General features: G+C 35.5%; 1 protein-coding gene across 1 annotated transcript in view; it reads left to right on the top strand.

Moving 5' to 3' along the window:
* The window catches only part of LOC149080243 (ionotropic receptor 93a-like), a 44,140-nt gene extending 17,413 nt beyond the window's left edge, over nt 1-26,727 (top strand). Inside the window, exons 4-15 of the mRNA XM_089239329.1 lie at nt 993-1,210; nt 2,131-2,286; nt 5,586-5,726; nt 7,654-7,872; nt 9,027-9,133; nt 11,014-11,104; nt 15,798-15,953; nt 17,513-17,675; nt 21,580-21,800; nt 22,092-22,354; nt 25,218-25,615; nt 26,360-26,727. Of these exons, the coding sequence (XP_089095455.1) occupies nt 993-1,210; nt 2,131-2,286; nt 5,586-5,726; nt 7,654-7,872; nt 9,027-9,133; nt 11,014-11,104; nt 15,798-15,953; nt 17,513-17,675; nt 21,580-21,800; nt 22,092-22,354; nt 25,218-25,615; nt 26,360-26,583 (2,357 nt within the window). The 3' untranslated portion in view covers nt 26,584-26,727. The remainder of the gene's footprint in view (nt 1-992; nt 1,211-2,130; nt 2,287-5,585; nt 5,727-7,653; nt 7,873-9,026; nt 9,134-11,013; nt 11,105-15,797; nt 15,954-17,512; nt 17,676-21,579; nt 21,801-22,091; nt 22,355-25,217; nt 25,616-26,359) is intronic.
* Nucleotides 26,728-27,437: the final 710 nt, after the last annotated feature.

The following is a 27,437-nucleotide window of genomic DNA, read 5'->3' as shown; positions in this document are numbered from 1 at the left end:
ATGCGCAATACTAGTTTCCTACATGATCTCCAACTTATGCTATTAAAACTGGGTTTATAACAGAATGAATTATTTCAAAGGCTTCAACAGAAATCCTCTCCTTTAAGGTCGAATTTTTTTGTCCCGCCGGTGTCCACAAAAGAGGGGTTTTGCTGTATTATACAATTATCTCCCATTATTTTCTACTATCTCCACTAAACTACTTTTATACTGCATATAGAGGGCATAGCCAACTCCCCCTTACCATAAATTACTAGGGAACAGTTGATCCTAAAGACGTACTTCCAATTAGAAAAAGTATTCAAAGAACGTGTAGACCTCAGACATATATGTCATTCATATTGCAAGTGTATAATTATTGAAATAAAAAAAAATTAACTTTTTACACGGACACTCTATCCTATAAAACCCAATTAGAAAGTTGCTGTTTTGTCTTTTCTGAGGCCAACAAAAAATGCCACGTTCTTAATTGCAATATTCGCTGAGATTTGAATTCAAAAAACAGAGAAAACTTGGCATAGACTAGCATAAACTAACGCACAACACTTCTTTCCTTCATTTATGGTGTTCTTTCCCAACTTTTCTCTCTCTCTCTCTCTTTCGGTTCTTGAATTCAAATATTTCAGCGAATATTGCACTTGGAAACGTAATTTTTTTTGTTGAACTCAGTATAAGGAGTCCAACACTTTCTAATTGACTTTTTCAGGACAGGGTGCCCATATAGAAAGTTAATTTTTTTCTTTCAATAGCTTTACGAATCCTTGCAATATGGATGACTAATCTGAGGCCTACACGTTAACTGGATACTTTTTGTAATTGAAGTAGGCCTCTAGGATCAACGGTTCGCCAGTAATTTGCACAAGGGGAGTTAGCTACGCATCCTGTACAAAAGAAAAGTGTATTGTCACTACTGTCGCGGTGCTTAATGTGTTAAAATACAACCGTGGAGATTTTTTTATTTACTCAGTTTTTCATTTGTCATGTATCAAAAGGTTTTTCACTACTTGAAGATATTGTTGATGTGTTACAACGGTATGGCAGAGGAAGTAGTTCCACGAGTGTCACTATGTATAATTTGTGTCCAACTGGAATTTGCAATAACATTTCGGCCACCAGCAACGAAATATTTGTTGCTTACGAAAACAGTCCGATTCCAAAGTATTTTATTGTGCTGGCAGCATCAAATACGGCAGCAAGTATTTTCAAACAGGTCAGTAATAATGATTACCTACATGCATTTTAGCTTTAGGATTTTCTTTCTCCATGGATTACAAATGGAAAAATCAGAGTTTAAATTTGCTCTAAAGAAAAAAAAAAGATGAAGACTCATGTGTGTTAGTTGTGATATTTCATTTAATGGGAAGATTAAAGTTTTTGTGTAAATTTACAGTTAATCGTTTTTGAGACGTGCGTCACTTTTATGCTATACAGGGTGTCGTGTAAGTCATAATTCGGCTTTTATCTCATCAACAGTTCATAATAGCGGTATGGTTCTCATTTAAAAAATGCTCAATATGTGTTCAAGAATTCAATCTGCATCAGTTTCGAGAGTAAAAATACAGTGTGTCATAATATAAAAAATCTAAATTTTTATACGGTCCTTCCTGCCCTCTAACTTCCAACTAAAAAGTTGTTGCTCTGTATCTCATGAGGCCAACAAAAAAAATTCCACCTTTCTAAGTTCAATATTCGCTGCGATATTTAAATTAAAAATGGGAGAAAAGTTGAAAAGATCAGCATAAATAACGGAAAGAAGCGTTGTTCGTTAGTTTATGCTGTCCTCTCCAAACTTTTCTCCGAATTTTAAATTTAAATATCTCAGTGAATATTGCACTTATAAGCGTGGAATATTTTTTGCTGGTTTCAAGAGAGATGGGGAAACAACTTTTTAATTGGAAGTTAGAGAACGGGGGGGGGGGGGCCGTGTAAAAAAAGTTAGATTTTTTTTATTTTTTTACACACTATATTTTCACTCTCAAAACTGGTACAGTGATTCTTGGACACATTTTGAGCATTTTTTTAAGTTAGAACCATAACTCTACGATAAACGGTTGATGAGATAAGGGCCGAATTAGGACCTACAGGACACCCTGCATATGGCAATGTTGTAGCAATTTCTGAATTTTTCAGGCACGACAGCGGGGTATGCTCAGCTTCGGTCGCCGTTGGATGTATATCGTAATGGGATCTCAGGAAGAGCAATCATTGCTGTCCCTCACCAACAATGTTCCAGCAGAAGCCAATGTAGCGTTTTTTTATAGAAAGGAATACAACATGGAGTGCATGGTATCAGAATTTCTCAGACTCGATAAAACAGATTTATTCATGTTCATGAAAATTACGCAAATTTGACAATCAAACCAGACGATTAATCAGTATTCTTTTTGTTCACCCAAGCCACATAAAGTTTATTAAATATGATTAAAAAAACTATACTAAGTAAGCTAATTAATTACATGCGTTAATTGCATTTTTAATGGGGTTGCTGTATTTTTAAAACATATGACAGCCATATTTTTATGGGCATCTTTTTATCAGCCACCTCGTTGGGCATTTTGCCTGTTGTGGCGTTGTATTTGTATTGTGTATAAGCTTCTTCCGTATAAACTTGTACATTCACTTTCATATTACAATTGTTGTTTCAAACGTGAAGAGCCGAATAGTCATTATTAGTCATTAAAAAAAAATTAGCGAACAAATATGTATTAATGCTCCAAGTTCATACATATCTTCACTATTTTCCAACACAGTCAGAAATTTTTCCCAAAAATTCTGCAAAAAATATTCCACCAATTCAGCAGTAGGTTGCAAGCTTTTCAAGTTTCTATCTGACATTCCAATGTTTCAGGACATGAAATGTTCGAAATGTAGAGTGAATGTCACTTCTACACAATTCTATCATTTAACTTATATCTTGTAAAGTACTTTGCATCTAATTGTATTTGTAATTGTACCCCTTACTGATAGTATTGCGTAATATCGTGTAATTATTTTTTCCCCCTCCTCTCGCTTTCACGCTTAAATGTCTACTCTTAAATGTATATACTGTTGTCACCTGTGCAATTGGTTTTTATGGCCAGAGCAACTTGATTGAATGAAGTTTCGCATTTTTGCCCAAACTACCAATCATAGTTACTATGCATGTGCGACTTAATCAAATATACCGGTTCTTTTTAATAGGCAAAGGGCCCTTACTTTAGGAAACCTGCTCTCGTATTTGTTTTTTACTTATAAGATAACGATATTAGATAAAAATATCACGATAAATAAGAAATATAGATGTCATATTATATTCGAGTGTCAAAATTAAAAATTTCTTCGTACCATAGATCAGTGGTGCGCAAACTTTTTGAAGCGTGACTCCCCCCTTCTGACCAAAAATTTAATGGATGGCCCCTACACAGACTGACCATATGTCCCGATTTTCCGGGGCATTCCGATTTTTTTTTGCCTGTAAATGTGCTGTCCCAAAAGCACTTTTCGGAACGCTTGTTTCGATTTTAATTAGGCGATATTGACTTCCAAAGATATTCATTTTTTTTTAATATCATATCAATATTTACTTTGTTTTTTGATGTACTTAGTGTCCCTTATGCAAGATGGAAGTGTAGCAAATGAAAAAAAATATTAATAAAAAAGTTACAAAATTTAAAATTTTATACGGTCTCCCAGTTCTCTAACTTCCAATTAGAAAGTTGCTGCCTTGTCTCTCTTGAGGTCAACAAAACTTTTTCATGTTTCTATGTGCAATATTCACTGAGGTATTTGGATTAAAAAATTAGAGTAAAAATGGACAAAAACAGTATAAATGAGGGAAAGCAGCATTGTCCGTTAGTTTATGATGTTCTTCCCTTTCTTTTTCCTCTGCTTTGAATTCAACATAGACTAAAGATATCTATTATTACTCTATGGAATTCAAATTTCATAGTGAAATTTCCCATTTGGAAACATGAACATTTTTTGTTGGCCTGGACAGAGCATAAACTTTCTAATTGGAAGTTGAAGGACAGGGAGACCATATAAAAATTTGAGTTTCGTAACTTTCCTATTAATAATTTTTTCATTCAAGAGATGATGGGTGACAGACATCACATGCACATTTGAAACATTTTTTTGTAATTTAAAGTTGTCCCTAAAACTTCAGGAAATAGCAATCGGACAAAGATAAGAGTGGGCACCGTGTATAAATCCAAGTAATGTATACGCTACGGTAAGTATGATAAATCCATAATCTCTAGTTATTATGAATAATCACCTATCATTTCGGTAAGTTTGATAAATTTTCCTACATTTTTCACTTTTATCGTTATCATGCATAATTCCCGAATGAAGTTTGTAAGTACGATAAGTTAAATATGAAAGAAATCACTTGGAAATATAACTTCAATTCAACCACTTATCAGTTTCTCTCGTGCGTAATGAGTGCATTACACATATTTTGCCATAACAACTAAAAAACTAAATTAAATGAAAATAAATGCTATAAGGATGAAACGTATAAATCATTATCAGTCTTCTAATGTGTTAGCTTACTTCACATTTATCAACATTTTCAAACAGGGCCGCAGCTAGGGGGGGGGGGCATTCGGGGTCTCTTGCCCCGGGCGCTGGACTAAAGGGGGCGCAAATTTCATTCCCAAACCTTACCTTCAACATTACAAGGGGACGCCAAAATGCGCACTTGCCCCGTGTGACCAATCATCTTGTTGCGGCCCGCCCTGTTTTCAAACATAATCAACATCATCGATCAAATCTATCATCCTAGACTGAAGTTTAAGCAAAATATCCGGCCAATTTAAGTAATTCATTGACGATTTATCATATTTGCTAATACAATCTGGGTAATATGCAAAGGGAGATTATAATTAAAGTTCCCGTACTCTGAGTAGTTTTTCTCAAAAACTGCTCATCCAAAAGCAGTCAAATTTTTAGGATATCTTAATGAGGCCCATGGGACAGAGATTTATGAAATAAAAAAAATTTCAATTTTCAACCACAAGGTGAAAAAGTGTGGAACTTTTTTATTGAATTTTCCTTTTTCCCATAGACCATATAGCGTATATACCAAGTGTCAATGGAATACACCCGCCAGAACGGACGCTATAAAGGTCAGTATACTGAAACTACTCGGACCTACCCGTTCTGGTTGATGCATTCCATTGATACTTGGTATATACGCTATATGGACCGTGGGAAAATATAAACTGCAATAACAAAGCGCCACTTTTTTACCTGGTGGTCGAAAATTGAACTTTTTTTTATTTCATAAATCTCTCTCCCATGGTCTCATTGAGATATCTTAAAAATTTGATTGTATACTCGAATAAGCAGTATTTGAGTAAAACTACTCAGAGTACGGGAACTTTAATTATAATCCCCCTGTACATAATCGACGGTAAATGTGAGAAATGTGCTAAATTTATCAAACCTACCAAAATGGTCGGCGAGTATGCGCAATCATAGGATTTTTATCACAACATATGTTTTTACCGTAACGTGTACTTAAGTGTTTTTCATCAAACTGATTTCAAATATTGTCAAAAGCACGTTAGTTCTCTTTCTAGTTCAAATTTATTTGTCTTCAGGTCGATAAAAAATGTCTGATGACAGAGTTATTTGTATCTTTTGCCAAGTCCGTGTTTACAGTTTTAGATGCTGGGGGATATGACACGGACACTCCTTTGGAAAGAAGAACTTCGAAGGAGAGAATACTTGATGCAATGCGTGTATGTACGGTATACATTTAACACAATAAATTGTGATTCATTCTCTATGATTAGTATTTACGAAAATAGCCACACATTCAATAGAGGTGATAGGCTTTTTTAAACTAAAAAGCGATGCTTAAAAATTTCAACAATTTCAAGTTGCTTCATTTTCTCCAAAATAAATGTGTAGTTCCTTTGACAAAAATAAATAAATAAATCAAATGTTATAAAGTTCTCCATGGCACAAGAGTGTTCCTTCTTATTGTTATCCAATAGATAATTCCTAAACTGTTAGTCGTAGGGGTAACTTTCAATTAAGGTACACCGCGGTAAGTAGAACCGCTAACTTCATTAGTGAAAATTCCACTTAACATCTACATTAGAGAAAACAACAAAATTTATTTAAAAAAGGGGAGCAAGATTATAAAAAAACATTTTTTTCAGAGGGCTACTGTTTTAAACTTATTTTCTTCAGTATTCTTTTTTCAGGATTGATTTTTTTGCAAGGGTTTAGACCTGTGGTTCTTAACCTGGGGCCACGTGGCCCCTTTGAGGTCCTGGTATATTCTAAGAGGCCACGGGTGAAATTTAGATGAAAGGGGAGCCATGACAAACGGTGAAGAGGACCATAGAGAGCTCTGAAGAGATTAAGCTTTCAAGTGAAAGAATATGACTATTTTCGGAATCCAGAGAGCTGTCCATAGAACCAGGGCCAATCTTAACCCGTGAGACCGTTCGGGCGTTGCTCGGGACCTCATGTCCATGAGGGCACACATGAGCAGATCTGGTACCTTTTTCTTTTTTTTTCTTTCAAACCGAGCACAACTCAGGTCTATCGCCATGGGCAATTTACTACCTAGAGAGTTGTGCCGGAAGTGTAAGTGTGTGCACTTAACAGTCTGAGTGAGTATCTAGTGTTGTGTCTGATTTTCAGTGCTGCCATCTATATTTCAGAAGTGAAGTGGGTTAAGTGTTATGATTGAATATTTGTGATGTTTGTAGGCCTGTTGCTCTCTGTGGCGAAACTTTTTAAAGGGGAGATTGGCTCTCATTCGCGGAGATTGGCGCTCATTCCCCCAATTGGGAACCGGCAGAACTGGTGCCATGATTTTCGCGTATAAATATATGTAAATATGTAAGCTGTTATTTCCAGCTAAGTATGGGGAGCCCAAAACATCACTTTGCCCGGGATCCAAGATGTTGAGATGACCATGCATAGAACCCCTCCCCAAGAAGGAAAATCAATGAATTCTAGCTCAGGGTAGGCGCGGACCCTGGATGATGTGTCGGGAGGGGTTATTTATCGTCCCTCCTGATCGAGGCTCATTGGACGGCCCAGTATTTTACACAGACTTATTTTACCCATATAATTCGGCTCTAGGAGGATGACCCCCTCTGGATCAATGGCCAGTCCAGAGTTCCAGAGATTGATCTTATTTATAACACTTTTGTTAATTACAAAATTAGTTTTGACTAAATTCGATAAGTAAAAAGGATCTCGCTCCTGGATGAGGGTAGTGGTCGCTGGATAAGACGGGGGACGAGGGGGGTCTTCTTTCGGGAAGAAAATTCAACTACCTCTGCGTAAATCGAACCATCTTCCCGTCGTAATACGGGCGATTGCTCTTGACCACAACACTACAGAAGCATTAAACATTTTTCTTTTTATAAAAAAGGGGGTAAAAATAATTATATGAAAATAAGCCATGAGAGAATGGTTAACGGAAAATACATTTTCCGTAATCAAAGGTATAGGTTGTGAGTGAATGTTTTTGTAAAACGAAGTTCAATCTATTGAAAATCCTCTTAGAATAATAAGAATAGAACACAGGGCGGAGTATAAATTTAGATTCATAATGTTAAAAGCTCCGGATGGAGTTTTGTGTAATATTATTATTTTTCCCATTTTATGCAATGATGATCTCTTACATGGTTTTCTCTGTAGTCTTCATTCAATGACATCAATTCTTGCGGTGGTTGTATAAGAGCAACGTTAAAAACTACAGCTTATCTAACACGAAGTAACAAAGAAGCTACTGCTATTGATGATTTTGCTACAACAGGAAAATGGGAATTATTCAGTGGACTGAAATTGTACAGTGATGTCTATCCTCTCGCCGCAGGAAACTTCAGAGGAAAACACCTGAAAATTGGAGTTACTCACGTAATTTTCAATCTTTTTTAATTGTTTGAATTTATAACACTATCCCCCCCCCCCTCCCCAGGTTGGAGAGCCTCTGCCTGGAAAACCACTCAGCCTCGGCAGACTTACTTTAACGCACACCGACTCCGGTCATATATCGCCATACGGTAATTTTCAACCAGTGGAAAATGAAGGCTCCATCCATTGGTGATCGCTCCCGGCTCCGTAGGTAAAGAACTTGCTTCTGACGTTCCATGATGATTTGAACCCGAGGACCATGATGGTAACCTTCATAGTGGAAGACGAGCATCTTACCACTGCTTCACGCGGGCGCATGCCCTGCAGACTGGAACCTGACATAAAAGTTCAATGAAAGTTTTAAGTACTGTTTTCCCTCCCGTATTGGCTAGCCTGGAAGTGAAAGGAGAGAAAACGTTCCGTTGTAACTCAGAAGTAGGCAACCAGTCGACCCTTATTTCTGATGAGTTTTCTTTGAGAAAATCCTCACAATGAGAAATTATTAAAGGCATACATTTTGAAGACATTTGTAGTTTGTACTTAAGAGATTGGTTGTAATCACATAAGAAACAAGACAAAGTAAATTTCGATAAACTGCATTTTTGGTGATATATAGTGAAACCCCGGTATAACGAACTTTTAGGGACAGAAAATTTAAGATCTAATAATATAACATCATCTCACACACACATGGGGTAAGGGACCAAACATCTTTTTCGTTACATGCGACGGTTCATTATACGCTCGGTTCGCTATATTGAGAATCGACTGTTTATAGGAAGACAAAAATAAAAAGTGTCGTACCTTACATCAGATTCGATTTTTAGTAAGTTAAAATGTCATCGAGTAGATTTCCAGTTGGGAATAACATTTGATTATAGTTGATAATAACATTTGATTATAGTTGATAATAACATTTGATTATAGTTGATAATAACATTTGATTATCAACCCTTGCTATAATCAGCAAAAAAAAGTACTAGTCTCTAACAATTTACTTGAGTTGATGACCATTATTTTATTGGTCTGAACAAAAATAATGGAAAAAATAAAACTATTTCTTTCAAATCACCGGCAACAAAATATTTGAACTTGATTTTCCGTTTGATTAAACGTGTTTACGTGCCGCGCTATACTGATTTTTGTATATTTTTTAGAGTCCTCCAGGTGCTAAAGTTTTATGGAATGAGAAACATAAAGAGTACTCTTACTCAGGAGTAGCAGTTGATTTCACTCGTGAAATGAGTAAAGTAATGAATTTCACGTAAGACCAATAAATTTGTTTATTCTTCACAGCCTGCATGATATTTCAAGCTTCAAAAAGTTACAATAGTTCAAGCACATTTTTTGAGCCTAAATTTATTTTCAACAATTATTTTAGATTATTTAATAGTTGATGTGAAAGAACATACAAAAAAATGGCATCCTCTGTCGCAGTGTTTTCTATTCACTCTTCCGTGACATCAATCATACCGTAGATAATAGTACGTCGCTAATAAATCCTACGGACTAAGAAGTCTGTAAAATTAGTTGACAGTTTTTTTAATTAAGTAGTTGGCCGTTTTTAATTAGTTAATTAATGTGATGTTGGTAAAGAATCATATTCATAGTGTGTAATTAATATAGTAATAAATTGTTCGTTGTCTTAATTTCAAGTTATAGTTTAAAAAAGTTCAGTTTTTTACGGCCCTTAACATTTTGCGGCTCGGTGCGGTCGCACCCTTCGCACCTACCTAAATCCGGCCCTGCTTAATATATACATACCGTTATTTTTCCCTTTTCGGCCAATAGTTATGCGTTCTTTCGTCTTAAAAAAAGTTATAAAAATTAATACTTACTTTCGTACAAAAAAAATACCCTTTTTTTAAAAGATTAAGACGAACTATTTTTTTTATTTAAAAAAAACAACAACATACATTTCTAACATTATGTTTTGCATTTTAGTGAAAGCCTTCACTTCAAAAATTCATAAAAGTGGATATTTCCGCGAATTTCCTGCTGAAAAAGAACTTTTATTGCAAGAAATGAAATGCAAAAATAGATTTTTAATGATATTTTTTTCCAACATTGTATCTACATACAAGCTTTTCAATATAAAATTACAAACAGGTCCAGAGAGCATAATTTGGAATATTACAATCACCATTTACAAGATCACATGTATGTTTGCTAACAAATAATTACTTAGTTAAAATGCAAACCCTCATCTAGTATTTTATACAAACTCTGTATAAATTTGAAGGGATTTTTTCCCCTCCACCATATGCAGTTGTTCACAGTATATCAGAACTTCCTTAACATTTTCATTGATTTATTTTCATTGTGACTCTACAACTGTCATTTTTTTTCACATTTCAAGTGTATCAGAACCTAAAACCTTTTCCTCTGATTAAGACTTTGTAATATTACATACATAGCTCAACACTAATCAACACATTAAGGAAGATGACTAGGTGGTATCCCAAATCACGCCCACTTTTGTATTCCTCCGCGTCGGCTCGCGCACATACTTGTTATTGCATAGGGAGTCTTCACTCCAGTTTCTCTATAGCTTAGTGAGTGACGGACTTCCGAGGGCTCGAACCGGGTGCCCGGGTTTGAACCCCACCGGTACCACAGTGGTGGTTGGCTGAAGTTGATGTTTTATTTTTTCTAACCTCGAGGCACGAATGTGAGCCGATCTTCCAGTTGAAAAGTCTCGAAACTGAGAGCAACAGGCCTACAACGGTACAAATATTTAGTCATTACACCTCACTCATAGGTCGAAATATAGACGGCAGCACTATAACAAGCATTACACTGACACAAGCTTCACGTTAAATTCACAACAGATACATACAACAACTTCCAGCATGGTCCGGGTCTTCTTTGACCACCTGCTTATATCTCTTCATTGAGACAAAGCGGCGGACCACGATCTGATTAGGAGGAGGAGGTTTCAAACTCGTTCGGTTAATTACGTTTCATCTGTAATTATTGATATATGTGCTTGAGACATGACTGCATGCCGAAGTTTGCAGCAAAGGAACAAATCTTTCTTGGTGTTTAATTTTTTTCTCGACTATAAATGCATGTTAATTGTATGAAAATCTGGTAACAATTTCAAAAACTTTTCTTCCTACAAAAGTTTCAATCAAATTTTAGGTATGAATTTGTCATTCCGAGAGACAACCAGTTCGGTCGAAGATTGTCCGATGGCACTTGGACGGGTCTAATTGGTCTCATTAATAAGAGAGTAGGTATTTATGAATATAGTGTACTGTATACAGGGTTAAATAATGTATTGTCAGAAAATCAGCATGGGTTCAGGAAGGGGAAGTCATGTGTAACTAACCTCCTTTGCTTCTATGATCACGTGACTAAGGCTTTGGGTAAGAGCAAAAATGTAGATGTTGTTTACCTTGATTTCCAGAAGGCATTCGATCGGGTCCAACATGGTAAACTCTTGAAGCGTTTACATGAGATTGGGATTGGGGGCAACTTGCTGAATTGGATAGAATCGTGGTTAAGAGATAGGTCTCAACGAGTTATAGTGAACGGGGAATTCTCTGGTTGGACAGGTGTCACAAGTGGAGTTCCTCAAGGAAGTGTCCTTGGCCCCATACTTTTTTCACTTTTTGTCGATAAACTCGATCAGGGTATCGATGGAATTGTTAGCAAAGTCGCAGATGACGTGAAGCTAATAGGGGTAATCGTGAATCAAAGCGATAGGGAGTTGATGCAGACCAACTTAAACAGGATTGCAGCATGGGCAAATGAATGGAGCATGACGTTTGGCGTTGATAAGCGCATGGTTGCTCATTTTGGTTCAAACAACCCACGGTTCTCTTACGAGTTGAATGGTGTCACTATACTGGATGCAACTAGGGTCACCGATTTGGGAATTCGCATTGACGAGCGGCTTAGGTTTTCCGAGCATTGTTCATCGGTGGTCAAAAAAGTGAATAGAATGCTTGTGTGTGTGTGTGTGTGGTCTCATTTTTAAAAAGGTCTCTTCGCGTTCTCCTAAAGTAATTTTTCCGCTTTTTCGAGGCGTAGTTCGTCCGGGACTGGAGTATGCTGTAAGGTTTTGGAGACCATGCCTACAAAGGGACATAGACTTGGTTGAAGGGGTGCAGAGAAGAGCTACGCGTATCCTTATTGGCAAACGGGGCTTGAGTTATGAAGAGAGACTTCATTTTTTGAATATGTTTACATTGGATGAACGTAGGTGTCGAGGAGATATGATCAAAGTGTCCAAAATTTTCAACGAAATAGATAAGATGGACCATGAACTTTTAATACACCGCCAATCGACTGCTTTTACAAGGAGACACCAGTATCGATTGGTAAGGGACAATGTGAGGTTATGGTGTCGCAGGGAATTTTTCTGTAATAGGGTTGTTAATAAATGGAATAGCTTACCCCCGGAGGTCGTTAATTGTAACACAATTGACACGTTTAAAAAGAAATACGATAAACATGTTGGGTTAAATCGAGAAACTATCCATGCTTAGAATAAGACAACCATAAATACATTATGGCATTGTATAGTATTTTATCATGTGTATATATTGTTTGTAATTGCATTTTTAAATTGGGTTGCTGTATTTTTGAAATATATGACATCCATATTTGTTATGGGTATCTTTTTCTCAGGCAACTCGTTGGGCATTTTGCCTGTTGTGGCGTTGTACGGGGTGATTATAAAAAACTATCCCGACATATGGGCCCCTAACTATCATACCATTCACAGAAACTGAATGAAATTTTGGGCATAAGGTATTTTGAGGTATGCGCTCAAGAATGATATGGAAAACAACAGTGTCACTCTAACAGTTACGGTTACAGTGAGAAAATTTCGAAAATATCAAATGGCAACACCAATTTTTTTGTATTGGAATGCGATCTCCATACTGCAAAACACTAAATAGCGTTGGAATGGCACCTGTAGCACGAAAATCCCCGGAGCTAGGCAAGGAAAAAGTAAAAAGGACTTTGCCGTGCACCAGAGCATTAATGTTCGTTTCATTCGTCACACCGTTTCTTCGGCTGAGATCCCAGCCTGATTAGTCCTCCACAAGGTCATGTAGAAAATTTGTGAAACACAATAAAATGCTTTATTTTATGCTGCTTCTCTGTCCTTATTGGTTGTCCTCACTTTTAGCCTATCTACCGCCGGTGATTTTCATGCTACAGTTGCCGTTCGAACGCTATTTAGGGTTTTTCACAATGGAGATCACATTCCAATACAAAAAACTTGGTGTTGCCATTTGATATTTCATTTGTTTTGTCGGAGCTTGACCTAACTGGTCCTTGCGCCAATAAAATCAAAAAAAAAAATCCACTCCAATCCAAAATAATTCATAAGAATCAGTTTATATTTTGGCAAGCAAAAGTCACCAAGTCCACCAAAACCTTTTGACGGACTATTGCAGTCGATTAGAACTCTTTAGAACTTTCATTTTATTATTTCATGAGATAAATCAGCTATATAAACATCAGTAAACCTACTGTACAAGTTAGAAATCTCTGTAAAATGATTTTTAATATTTTTCATAATGACTCGAAGTTTAAATTCACTATATCTCAAAATACAATTTTTACTTGGTGATTTCTGCCTGAACTCCGACGATATAATATACGATATGTCGCCGCATTTTATAGTACGTATATGTATACAATATATTACTAATATACAGTTGAACTTTGGTTTACGAGTGGTTCAGATAACGAGGGATTCGGGCAACGAGCGATTCGCATTACGAGTAAAATTTTTGCGCTTTGTTTTAGTTTCATGTTATCACAACTGAGCCGATGATTTTTCACTTTCGCCCACATACATACTGTGGAATTGTGAGTAATATTCTCCCTTATACAGTCTCCGCTCAGCTGCTTCACTCGAAAAACAAACACACGTAGGCGTAAACCAGGGGTCTTCAACTTTTGTGAGACATTGCGGGCCAAGTTAAACTTTCCACGTAGCCTGCAGGCCACCAAATCATACCATGGAATTCTCGGAGATTAAACAAGTTTCCCTGAAAATATTGACACTTTTATTTACGCTGAATTTATTTCTTTCGTTAAATTTGAATTTTTATTTATTTTCAAATATAACTTCCTTTCATTAATTAATTTTTTAATCAATTATTTCTTTTATTAAATCTGAAATTTCCCCGATAATTCCGAAATTATTTTTTCAATACTTTTGAAATTTTTTCTTTCAAAAACTCTTAATGTTTTTTCATGAATTACTTATTACTTTTAACACACCATTCTAAAATTACTCTTAACAATTCTGAAATTACTCGGAATAATTCTGAAATTATTTCTATCAGTAGTTCTGCAATGGTTTCTTTCAGTAGTTCTGCAATGGTTTCTTTCAGTAGTTCTGCAATGGTTTCTTTCAGTAGTTCTGCAATGGTTTCTTTCAGTAGTTCTGCAATGGTTTCTTTCAGTAGTTCTGCAATGGTTTCTTTCAGTAATTCTGCAACTGTTTTTTCTTTAATTATAGATTTTCATTAATTATGAAATTATTTTTTTAATAATTCTCTAAAATTATTTTTCTTTCATTAAGGTGTTTTTTAGCATTTCTGTAAAGTCTGTAATTATGTTTTGGATTTACCTTTTGGATGCCGAATTTGGTCTCTCGAAATATGAAAGTAGCCTATGTGAAATCGTAGGCCTCAAAAACTGTTTTGTCTCCTGGTCCCCCGAATTCGTTATGACGGCCCTTTCAATGCACAGCATTGATATTGAATTTGGAGAGTATCTCAAGGTCTAAATACAGAAGTAGCCTACAGTGGCCAGAGCTCTTTAACGAATTTTTTTTTGGAATTTAATTGTTTTCCTGTGTAAAGTAGCTATTTTCTAAAAATGGTCGGCGGGCCATAACATAAAGCTTAGATGGCCATGGGTTGAAGACCCCTGCAGCAACAAGAAATAAACTGGATGTAGCATCATTGTAACCGCAAGTTCATAGATCATCAAAGATTACCCCCTTCTGGATCTGTGCCTAATCTAGAGTTCCAGAGATGGATCTTATTTATAACACTTTTGTTCATTACGAATTTAGTTTTGACTAAATTCAATAAGTGAAAAGGGTCTCGCTCCGGGATGAGAGTAGTGGTCGCTGGATAAGGCCGAACACATACTGCAGCGAAGCGAAAAGAGGGCAACTAGGAAGGAGAAAATGCATCGGGGTGGAGGTACAGGTGCCCGCACATACTGAACGAGGTGGAGGAGAGCGAAAATGGCCGGAGGGGTTCATAAGGGTAAAGAACTGGATGGGTGTGATGATGATCCCCCCTCAGAAGCTGTTTTTTTTTCTTTTTTCAAAGAGAGAGAGAGGAGAAAAAGGGGAGAAACGAACCAATCAACAGATAGCGAAAGTCCTACCTCGTGGTAAAAACAAACCGGATTGTTGAAGTCGCGTACCTCGATGAGTGGACTATTTCTCTTCTTTGCCTCGCTGCTCGAGTATGTGAGGCGTAGAACAAAACAGTACAATTGTTTTCGACGTCCGTCTCTTAGCTCTTCGCTGCAGTGTGTTCGGCGGAGAAGAAAATATGATCCAAACAGGGGAATGGGCTAAAAAAGGTTGAGAAACACTGGTTTAGAGTAAGTTAATTTGTAAACATTATTGTACTTTTGTTTGTTTGTTTATGATGTTATTGTATTATTTTACCCCAAGGTTAGTATATTATTTATTGAATGCCGTCTTTATTAGGCATTTTTATGTGAATGAATAATTGTGGAACGAATTATCCGTGTTTCCATTATTTGTATAGGGAAGTTTGATTCGATATACGAATGATTCGGATAACGAGAACACTCGCGGAACGAATTAAGCTCGTTAACCGAAGTTCTACTGTGCTGTATTAGAAGAAAAATTGAGATTTGTTCATTAGAATTTGATGAAATTTTGTCTTTTGATTGATTTTTTATAGGATATTGAATTTGCTGCTCAGTTCTTCTTTGTTACAGCTGATAGATTGAAAGTAATAAACTTCACGAATGCTGTGGATGAACTCGCCTACGCTTTATTCGTGCAACGACCTGATCAAGAACATAAATATCTGTTTTTAGCTCCTTTCACACGGAATGTGAGTCTTGCGGCAGTTTTTCTTATAGAACTCACTGAAATTATATTACATAATCTGAATATATATTATATTCTCTTGATTTACCAATCCCTCATTTCAACATTATGCATCCATATAAATAAAGCACTTTACATATACGATAAAACTTGTGTAAGTTGGCTACATACGGTACAAAAATTTTCTTGTAAATTTGCACAGGTAATCAACTTACAAAATTAGTCATGTGTAATCTGGTAGTCCTTCCCTAAAACATGGTTCAAGTTAGACAGATGGATAACTTTTAGAGGTGGTCAACTTAGAAGGTTTTACTGTACATATAAATCAATGTATTAATTACACAAATTTTATTATATAAACATTGCACCGTCGAATAAAGCGATTAGGACTTTTTTCTTTCAGCGTGCGTGGCAGAGAGAGAATGGAAAAAAATGAAGAGCTATGAAGTGTCACACACTGTTTCAGGCTGTTGGGTGTACAAAGATACATAATTTTTAATCAATTAATACTACTATGGGACATTTTGATCTAACATAACCGATCATCATCTTAGAAAATCCAAAACAGATGTGTTATCAGAGTTTTAATTTCCCTTTAAGCGACATTGACGAGACATCTCGCCTCCCCGAAAGCCTCTAATTTTAGCATTGAACAGCCCAGATATTTTGTAAAGTTGATTTCTCAAGAACACTTTTCCCTATACTTCTTAGTTTGCACCTGCTGAAAATTGAAAGAAAGCCTACTTCACTGGAAAAAAGACACAAATACGAAAAAAAATACTATACATTTTGAAGGGATTTAAATATTTTTGCAGGGCTGCTTAAAGGGTAAATAGGTTATTTAGTAAAAAATAATAATTAAATAATAATTACAGTGTTTTTCAGAATAAGCACTGCATATCACAGTGGAAAGCAAATTTAAAAACATTTATATGCAAATGTCACACTTATCAATGTCAAAGTTTGTATATATTCTTATCAATTCAAAGTCACGTAATGCAATGGTGATATTTGGTTGTTTTTTTTTCATCCCTCGTGGAAACTTTTTGTTATTAAATACTATGCTAGCTAAGCATTACGATAGATTCTCACTAATCCGGTACATATCAGACCAGGGTTGTGCTAGAAAAAAAAATTTTGCACAAGCATGCCATGTGACATTTTTTCCTTCTGCGTGCTCTCAAGGAGTCCGTCTGGAAACGTCCGATTACATGATTACTGGACAGTTCGAAGTAATACAGGCCTGGGTAATAGAGGGTCTACAGCAGTTTCAATTCTGAGTACATGAAATTCTGTTTAAAGGACCGATGTTTGATGTTTGAAAAAAATGCGATGAAAAAAAATTGTCTTTTTCCACAATAACCATTATTGCATGCCCAGCATTTGAGTGAACACTGCCGTACATATTCTGAGAAATACGGCACACATTTCTCTCTCTCTCTCCAAACGACGATTAATTTATCAACTTTTGGTATAGACCGAAAAAATTGCATGATTTTTCTTAAATTTTCTTTCATCTTTTATCTTTTTTCACGTTGGACTGTTTTAAATCTTTTTCTTAAGACTTGGATCTGCCTATTTATTGCCGTTTGCTTCATGGGGCCAGTTTTGTTCTTCGTGCACCGCAGCAGCTATTACTATGAATACCATGATCTCAAAAACGACCGTGGTCTTTTTCGACTAGGTAACTGTATCTGGTATAGTTTTGGAGCTGTGCTTCAACAAGGTAAATTTTGAGTTTATATGGAATTAATCAGCACATTAAAACAAACAAAATCAAGTTATTTTTGACATTTTAGGTCCACAATTTGTAGACAGCAACTGATATACTAGTTAGAATATAAGTCTGTTGATAATTCTTATATCATGAATGAATGAACGCCAGAACTCTGCCACCGAAATCTCCACTAGCAATAACACAAAACTTCAGTTTTTACTAATTCGGTATTTTCATTACAATTGCATTGAAAACTTAATTTTATTCGGTTTTTTTGCAGCTTAATGCATGTTGCTATATGATTTAATTACTATAAAATGCATATTTTGTATATCAAATGAGTATCTATCTCTACGTTGCATTTGTAAGTTTAAAATATTTCAAGGATATACGAGAGAACCATCACTTTTGGCACACCTCACATGGTTATTTTATTTACTATATTTCATTTAGACATGGATGTGCAACATGTTTTAAATTTGTAACATATCACTGTAAACGTATTAAATTCCAGTGGACATTTTATGTCATTTACGACTAATTAGCTGATTGTTGTCACTGTCCATCGCGCGGTGCCGTTCAGCATACATACGCTCCAAGGAAGGAATATTCTACCTGCCTTCATAACTTAGTGATAGAGCACTCGTCCGGAATACGAGAGACCATGGTTCGAGTCCCGTGGAGGCACAGATGAATTTTTTTTCCCAAAAAAATCAGCACATCCCTACACATTCTCTTCGCTCCAGAGATACACATATGTGTACTTTCATTTGTAACAGTTTTAAATTGTTTTAATCATTCTTTTTTTAAGTTGAGACTTGAGGTACACATAACCTACCTCAAATGGCCCTAGTAAATATATCGACTCAAATTAATGAATTAATGAATTAATTATCTTTTTTTTTTCTTTTTAAAGGGCATTTTGACATACAATAAACACAAATCAATCGGGAAAAAAAAATTAATAATCATTTTTCACTCGGGTTTGAAGAGGATATAGCCAGAGAGTAGGGTGGAGCGAAAAAAGCGAACAATTTTTTTAAAATTTTGCTGTTTCCTGACCCACCAAATGGTTCTGTTTGGTGAAAAACGGTGTAATAAAATATCAGCGCGAAATCGCTCATCATCTTCAGATTTCACAAACGGCTTAAACCTTTATCTAGTGACAGTACTTTAAAGTACCACCAACTTTCAACCCTCCTAACGTACCTTACAAGCATTGTTGGGTGTCGGTGATTTGACGGATAAAGGCTGTATTAAAACTGCTTTACGATTACCACATCACGGCACAAGTTTGGAACTACTAGTTTTTTAAAAATATGTTAGTTAAATAAAATTGAGTTTGTTGTTTCGCCCCTGTGAAAATGTTTACTGCCTTACACTTTCGTATAATGTAGTAAAACACCGCTTTTACAAAATTTTCCCTAATAAACAAATTATGGCCTTTTTTTGCATTAAAATAAATAAATATTCATTGTATATATTATTCAACGCATTTGAATTTGTACTTATTTATTTTTATATAAGTGTATACAGTAGAACCTCCCGATAACGGACACTCATGGGACCAAAACTTTTGTCCACTATTGGGGAGATACGATACACAGCAGAAGCTCGTTTATACGACGTTTAGTTTCGATCGCAATTGGCTCCTATATGTTACTGTGTATAAAAGTGATACACCAGTGGTTATGCATAATCATCAATCGCCTCGATATAAAGAAAGTTTGATTAAATTTCACTACATTTATCACTTTTACCAGCGATTATGAATAATTCCCAAATAAAGCTGGAAAGTCTGATAAAAATATAGAAAAATTTATAACCTTTCTTCTCTTCATTGAACCAATTAATTATTTTAATCCGTACATGATACGTGCGCTCTACATATCTATATTTTGTAATAGAAAAGGAAATTAAAATAAGTGTAAAGAGGATAAAAACATTGATAACGAAACATTATCAGTCTTGTAATTCTGGCTTTCTTCACACGTATCAACAAACGAAACCTTGCCATTCGAATTCACCGTCCTGAACCATAGTTATGTTCAGTTAATCAAATAATTAATTGACGGATTATCATATTTACCAATACAAGCTAGAGATTATACATAATCACCGTTGAATATGATAAATTTCCGATTTATGAACAAAGTTCACAAATTAGAGTTTAGGAAAAAATCAGTTTGCCAGATTTTACTGTCCGCTATCGAGAATGCCCGCTAACAGGGAGTGAAATACATTAAAGCCCTATTCCACGGGACCGGGGATAAGGAAAGTGTCCGTTAACAGAAGGTGTCCGCTAACGGGGAGTGTCGTTAAGGAAGGTTCAAATGTAGTAGGGTGGAGCGATAAAAACTTTCTTCATATTGCCTGAGTCATTATATAGTGCCAAACTCTCAAACTGTCTTCAAATTTCAGCCCAAAATATTGCCACCTTAATTGAGGTTCCACACCTCAAGTGCATATTTACACTGTTTTTTTTTTATTTTCTTTTTTTTAACGTTTCCATGGTTATTTTTATTAAAATAGTTTTTGTTAAATAATATGATAACACTGCTTACACTGATTTTGTTCTCAAAGGTATTTCAATGATTTTAGGATGATTTTGGGGCGCCAATTCCGTATCTGGCATTGGTTTTGTCAGATTGGTTCTAGTTTTGAGATAAAGTGAAAATTAAATTTCAATGGTAATCGTACAAAGAATTGAAATTGTGCGTTATAAATAAATACAGTAAAAATCATTAGCAAAGATATTTCAGTGATTTTATAGTCATTTTAGAGCGCTGATTCCGAATTTGGCAGTGGAATTGCCGAATAGGCTCTAGCTTTTGAGATATTGCATGCACTCAACAATGAGATTCGTATGCAGCTTATGTATTACCATTGAAATTTAATTTTCATTTTATCTCAAAAACTAGAGCCATTCTGACAAAGCCAGTGCCAGAATTGTAAATGGTGCCCCAAAATCACCCTAAACTCACTGAAATATCTTTGAGAACAAAATCAGTAGTGAGCAGTGTTAACATATTATATATAATTAACAAAAATTAATTTAATAAAATAACCAAGAAAACGTTAAAAAAAAAAGAGAAAAAAAAATAAATATTTACTTGGTAGAAAATATTTTGGGTTGAAATTTGGAGACTGTTTGTCGTAGCCAGTTTGACACTATATAATGACTCAGGCAATATAAAGAAAGTTTTTTATCACTCCACCCTACTATACGCTTACATAAAAATAAAAAAAGCACCAATTCAAAATATGTTGAATAATATATAATAATGAATATTTATTTATTTTACCGAAAAAAAGCCATAACTTGTTTTATTAGGGAAAATTTTGTAAAAGTGGTGTTTTACTGCATTATACGAAAGTGTCAGGCAGTAAACATTTTCACAGGGGCGAAACAACAAACTAAATTTTATTTCACTAACATATTTAAAAAACTAGTAGTTCCAAACTTGTGCTGTGATATGGTAATCGTAAAGCAGTATACAGCCTTTATCCGTCAAGTCACCAACACCCAACAATGCTTGTAAGGTACGTTAGGAGGGTTAAAAGTTGGTGGTACTTTAAAGTACTGTCACTAGATAAAGGTTTAAGCCGTTTGTGAAATCTGAAGATGATGCGCGATTTCGCGTTGATATATTATTACACCGTTTTTCACCAAACAGAACCATTTGGTGGGTCAGGAAACAGCAAAATTAAAAAAAAAAATGTAAAAATAAAAACCAAAATTTTTTGGCTTTTTTCACTCCACCCTACTACCCCAGAGAGTTTTCCGTACATCTTGTAAGTTCTATTCATTTATCGAACTTTTTAGTGATCTTCATAAAAATATGGGTATCCTCGCAACAATGCATTATAATCGGGCTGTATTTCTGTATTTTATTAATTTTATAAACTTTAGGTGGATCGACTCTACCAACTGCATTGTCAGGACGAGTAATGGTTGGCTTTTGGTGGCTGTTCGTTATGGTTACAGTAACAACTTACAGTGGCAATCTTGTAGCCGTACTAACGTTTCCGAAAATCCGTAGTCCTGTGAATTCATTGCAAGATTTGATCGATGCCAAAAGTCAGTATCAATGGGGAATATATGACGGGGAAGCTTATCTTGAATACTTGAGGGTAGGTAAATGAACTGGTTTTCCATCAATACGATATGTTTGAGTGGCTATGTAAAAATAGTTGTACCCAAGTGCTAACACAAAAAATATTTTCAAAATAATACACAGTCCTATACAATGTTAAACTATTTCTATAATAATACCATACTGAATACGGTGTTTTTAAACTGTGCAATATAGAGCTTTATGCGTCGTTGTATTTTTAGTTTCTTACTAATTTTTAAGAAGAAAAAGATTTCGTTCAATCTTGACCAAGTATTTCGATATATGTTTGAAAAAAAATTTTCAACAGGGCGCCAGGGGTGGAATATTATACGAAATCAACAAAGGTATACGCGTATATTCTTATGCTGATACGCCTACTATTACACAGAAAGTGAAAGAGGGGAAACTAGTATTCATGGATGACAAGTACCGACTTCTGGAAATGATGGGAAAAGAGTTCAACGAAAGCAGAAAGTGTGTCTTTTCGATTGGAAACAAAGAAATACATTCACAGTCAGCTTCACTAGCCGTACCTAAAAATTGGCCGTATATCGAGAGAATGAATACAGAGTAAGTGCAAACATATATAATTTTTTGTGAGCTCATATTATTTCGCACATAACACACGTTTTCACGTGGTATAAAAAAATTGAGTGGAAAAGAAAAGAAATATTTTTGGGTAAAAAAAAATCTGAGGAGAACCGAAACTTCTGAACATCATAGACACTATGGAACATCAAACTAAATATACAAAAGGTGGTATGACGTTCTACGTTAATATTCTACGTTAGTGTAAACATCAGAGATTTAATACGGAAAAAAATTACTCCGAGAAAAAAGTGAAATAATGTGGTTTGTGTGTGATAAAAAATTTTAAGATGAAAAAGGGTGATTAACCATAATTGATACACATTAACACTTTTATTCTATTAAAAAATTTCCTAGACCTAAATATATATAAATCTGGCATTTATTCATTAATGCATAGGCTTGGAAGTCTGGGGGGCACGGTCATTATTGCTAGGGGGGGGGGGGGCACGATGATGATGATGTCAATTCATATATGCACATATACATTAGATCTGCCCACTCCACTTTTGATGTTGGGGGGGGGGGGCGCCCCCCGTTTCTCCGCCCATGTATTAATGGGAGACAAGAGATTGAATTTAATTGTCACACACACTAAGGGATATACACTCTAATTAGTCTCCTAATGCAGGACAGCTTTTAAAAATTATTACGTAATTATATTATTACAAATTATTATATGCAATTTTAATCGCAAATAGCTGACTTCATATGTGAGCAATGATACTTTCATTAAAAAAATTATTATTTTAACCTTTTTTCATTTTTTTATGCATGGACAAATTTCTGATATCGTCCAGTCAAAAGCTAAAATAATAATATCATTGTCGCGTTGGTGTGACGTGGCCCCTTTCCTCCTTGAAATACATTGTACTTTGTACAAAGTACTTTGAATTGAAAAAGGGTAGCTTTTTAAGAAAAAAACGCAAATTACAATTGAGCGGTCTAAAAGACAAGGGGTTAAGTTATGTTAAGTATATGTGTTTTATACCCCTTGTGCAGGCCCGTATCCAGAAATTTCGTTCGGGGGAGGGGGGACCAAAGTGATAGAACAATAGATTTGGCCATCTTTTTCCGGTCATTTTCTCACATTTCGGGGGACCCCCCCCCCCCCCCCGCTACGGCCTTGCCCTTGTGGTTTGACCCCTGATTCCATGAAACGAAAAATCATATCTTGAGTATCTTGAAAAAAGGAAATTGAAAAAACAAAAAGATGAAAAAAGTATAATTTCATATTTTAGGAGTTCTAATGAAATAAATATATTTAGAGAAAAAGAGACAGCGACACACACACACACAAGAAAGTAAAGAGCTATCATGAGACAAAAAGAGTTCGATTCGGAAAATCCGAAAGAAAGAAAAAAAACAGTTGAGGAAATTCAGAGCTCCTCTGTTTCTCTCTCTCACATGGATACGCATACAGTAATACAAATACAAATGCCACAACAGCCAAAATGTCCACTGAAGTGGATGAAAAAAATATGCCATAAAAAATATGGATGTCAAATATATCTAAACTATACCAAATTACAGCAACCCAGTAAAAGCAATAAAAAAACCCAATGATTATGATAAAATATAAATACTCCCGGCTGTAAGCTATTCCATTTATTCACAAGAATATTAGAGAAAAATTCCCTGCGACACCACAACCAGAAATTATCAATACCACACCAGAAATTATCCATACCACACCAGAAATTATCCATACCACACCAGAAATTATCCATACCACACCAGAAATTATCCATACCACACCAGAAATATCTTCAGTGTGGTGTTGGAATTATTTCGTACCAATCGATATATTGGTGTCCTCCTTGTCGAAGCAGTCGATTGACGGTGTATTAATAACTCATGGTCCATCTTATCGATCCCGTTGAAAATTTTAAATACGCCCCCCTCCCGACACCTGCGCTCTTCCAATGTAAACATATTCAAAAGTCTAGTCTCTCTTCATATCTTAAGCTCCGTGTCATTAATAGCACGCGTGGTTCTTCTCGCACCCTCTCAAGCAAGTCTATGTCCCTCTGTAGGTATGGTCTCGAAAACCTTACGGCATACTACAATCCAGGACGAACTAAACCCCGGAGAAGTAAAAGGATCGAATCGGACGTTTCAATTATGAAATAAAATATATTACTAAATGAGAACCCAACGGAAAAATCAGTACATTATCATCATACAATATATTTTCGGAAAAATTGAGAAAATCTCCAACAGATTTATCATCTCAAGACTTTTTACAGTATTAATCAACTACGTAATTGACAGAACGACCATTTGATAGCATATAAGTATATCAGACGATTACAACGTTTTAATTCGTATTAAACCTTTGATAGTTACGAGACCGTTACACGGAACTCAGACAAAGTGAATTCGGGTTGGAACAAAAGTCGCGGGCTCTTTCATCCCGTTATTCTCATGTCATTTTAATCTGTATGTATTTCTGTACGAAACTGTCGTAAAGCTGAAGTGGCTTATTTCCCCGTTCAGACAGAACAATTTAACCCCCCCCCCCCCAACGATACTCATCAAACTCAACTTAAAAGAATTCTATTTCCAAAATTTTTAACTAGTTTGTTTTTGTTGCCAAATAATATTTGGATTCAGGGCATGATTTTGGTACAAATCGCATACTCGTACGGCAATTGTTTCGGTTTTTTATGAAAATTCCTAGAGAAAGAAAGGATATTTTAATCCTCCCTGTATTTTCTAATATAGATATTTTTTTATAACATCAGTAAAACTTCTAGATTTACCGCGGAAGTTTGACTAATATGGTGTAATACCATAATATATTTTCACTAGAGCTCTACTAATTTTCTTGTCTTTTTCTAAGAATCAACAGATTGGTAGCAAGTGGACTTTTCATCAAATGGAAAAAAAGAACTCTTTCAATTGATAATGAATGTACTGTGTCAGCACCCCCACAAGCTGGTGATATTCGCAAGATAAGTTTGTCCCAAATGATGGGTTCTTTTTTCATTCTCGGCTTTGGAACAGCACTCGCTGTTGCTGCTCTCATTTGTGAGTACGTATGGCTGAATATAAAAGAAAAGGATGAGAATTCCGTAACGTCATCACACAAATTTCCTAATGACTTCTCAAAATTTGTCCGTCAGTGTCTACTTTTAAGCAAATCAAATGATATAAAGAAGTTCGAGTCGAAATTCACGAAACAAAACGTTGCAAAGAACAAAAAAGTGAAGTCTACAAAAGAATGGATGATATCAAATGGTGAGTGAGATTCATTACAGAAAAACCTACACTAAAAATAATGGGGAGCTGTAAATGTTTGGTGAACTGTTGTCAAAGACATACTCAGGACCGGTCTTACGGTGGAGGGCGATATACAGAAAAATTTCGAGTTAACCTTCAAAAGGAATTGATTAAACCAGCATAATTTTTTTTCTTAATTGTTTCTAATTTTGATCACTTTGGGGGAAGAGGGTGCGGACCTCATGTCCCCCCCCCCCCGTACTCTGATGTTTGTGGGCTGTCTCACGAAAGAAAGTTAACTTGTTTTTTGTATTATTCTCTACTTATACAGGAGCTAAAAATGCACATACACAAGCGGTAGCGTGCACAGGATTATCTCCGGGGGAGGGGAGTACGTAGGATCGACCTTTGGAGGAGCAAGAGGCATGGAGAGGTCACAAAAAAATTTTCCCGAGAAATTTTAAGTAACCATCCCTTAAAAATCATTTAAATTAATAGAAATTGGTTAAAATAGCATATATAAAAAAGGGGTATTTTTTCCCTTCTAATTTTTGGTCGGCTGAGGGGGGGACGCGGGCGTCTTGTGCTCCCCCCCCCCCGGTGCGTACACCTCTGCCAGGGCTGGAGTTTCGTTTTTACTGCAAAAATACACCATTATCTCGGATCTAGGGACTCTCCCTTGTGTACGCGAATGTACACAAGTATTACGAATTCTGAGATGATTTTTTTTTTTAAACAGAAAACTTTCATTTTCTTTTATAGGTGATCCTGGTGGTATTTCCAACAAGAAAAAGGCTAAAAAAAAGACGGATAGTAACACGAGTAGAAATAACTTGTTTTTCAAAAGTGATGATTCTGAAATTTATGGCAACCTACAAAATTACGGCGTGCAACGAAGTTATGATAATTATGGGACAGAATATTCCCGGAATCGTTACGATTACGAGTGGCAACAACATGATCGATTTTCTCGTCGGAAAAAATGATGCGTCTCGGAAAGGACAAATACTAAAAATAACTAGCCTGTCATATCAACAGCTCGAATTTTTGTTGCAATGCTTCTGCGTATTGGCATTGAATAATACTGATTTATGAAAAAGAAATCATTGGTAATAAAGACAAAAATTTCACTTTGTGTAAGATATTTCTCTCATTTGACATCGTTATTATAATATAACGCGTATTCTCTCGTACACAATGAATAATTCACTTACATAGCTTATTTCAACGAAAATTTGCACAGCTTTTTTATTCTTTTTGAATTCAATATTGAACGCAACAATTAACCCAGTAAAAAGGTGGTACTGTAAACCCGGACTTTGCTCAAGACAAAAAAATGTTTTAACCCTAAATAACTTTGGGTCTATTCTTAGATATATGATTCATCTAATAGATTAGTTACTGAGTAACTGATATAAGTTTAGTTATCTAGGGTTAAATCACTGTCATGAAAATATCGACGGGATTCACCATCTCTACAACAGTAGCAAGCAACACTAGCTAGTGCCTCAGGGGCTAAACTGAAGTGAAAAAGCGTTTTCCCCATTTATGCTGTTTTTTCCCTAAATTTTATCAGTTTAATTGAATTTCGCACATGGAATTGTATGAATTTATTGATACAATAAATGACGGTGAAATGTGAGCACAAAAACAAATAAAATTAAACTTCACATGCATAGTGTACCACAATCGACTGATGGTTTTCAGAATGGGATACAGCAAGTAAACGGCGACAGATATTAAAGTCATCCTTGCGAAATATAAGTATGCGAAGTCAGAAATTTCAGCTATGTTATTCATGTTGCAAGGGGTTGTATAGTTATTCAAACAAAAAAAATAA

Source organism: Pholcus phalangioides, unplaced genomic scaffold (assembly GCF_987345545.1).
Source record: "Pholcus phalangioides strain wild (caught in Gottingen) unplaced genomic scaffold, Ppha-v1.0 ptg000011l_1, whole genome shotgun sequence".
Classification (NCBI taxonomy): Eukaryota; Metazoa; Arthropoda; class Arachnida; order Araneae; family Pholcidae; genus Pholcus; species Pholcus phalangioides.
This window is presented reverse-complemented; position numbering and strand designations above follow the sequence as displayed.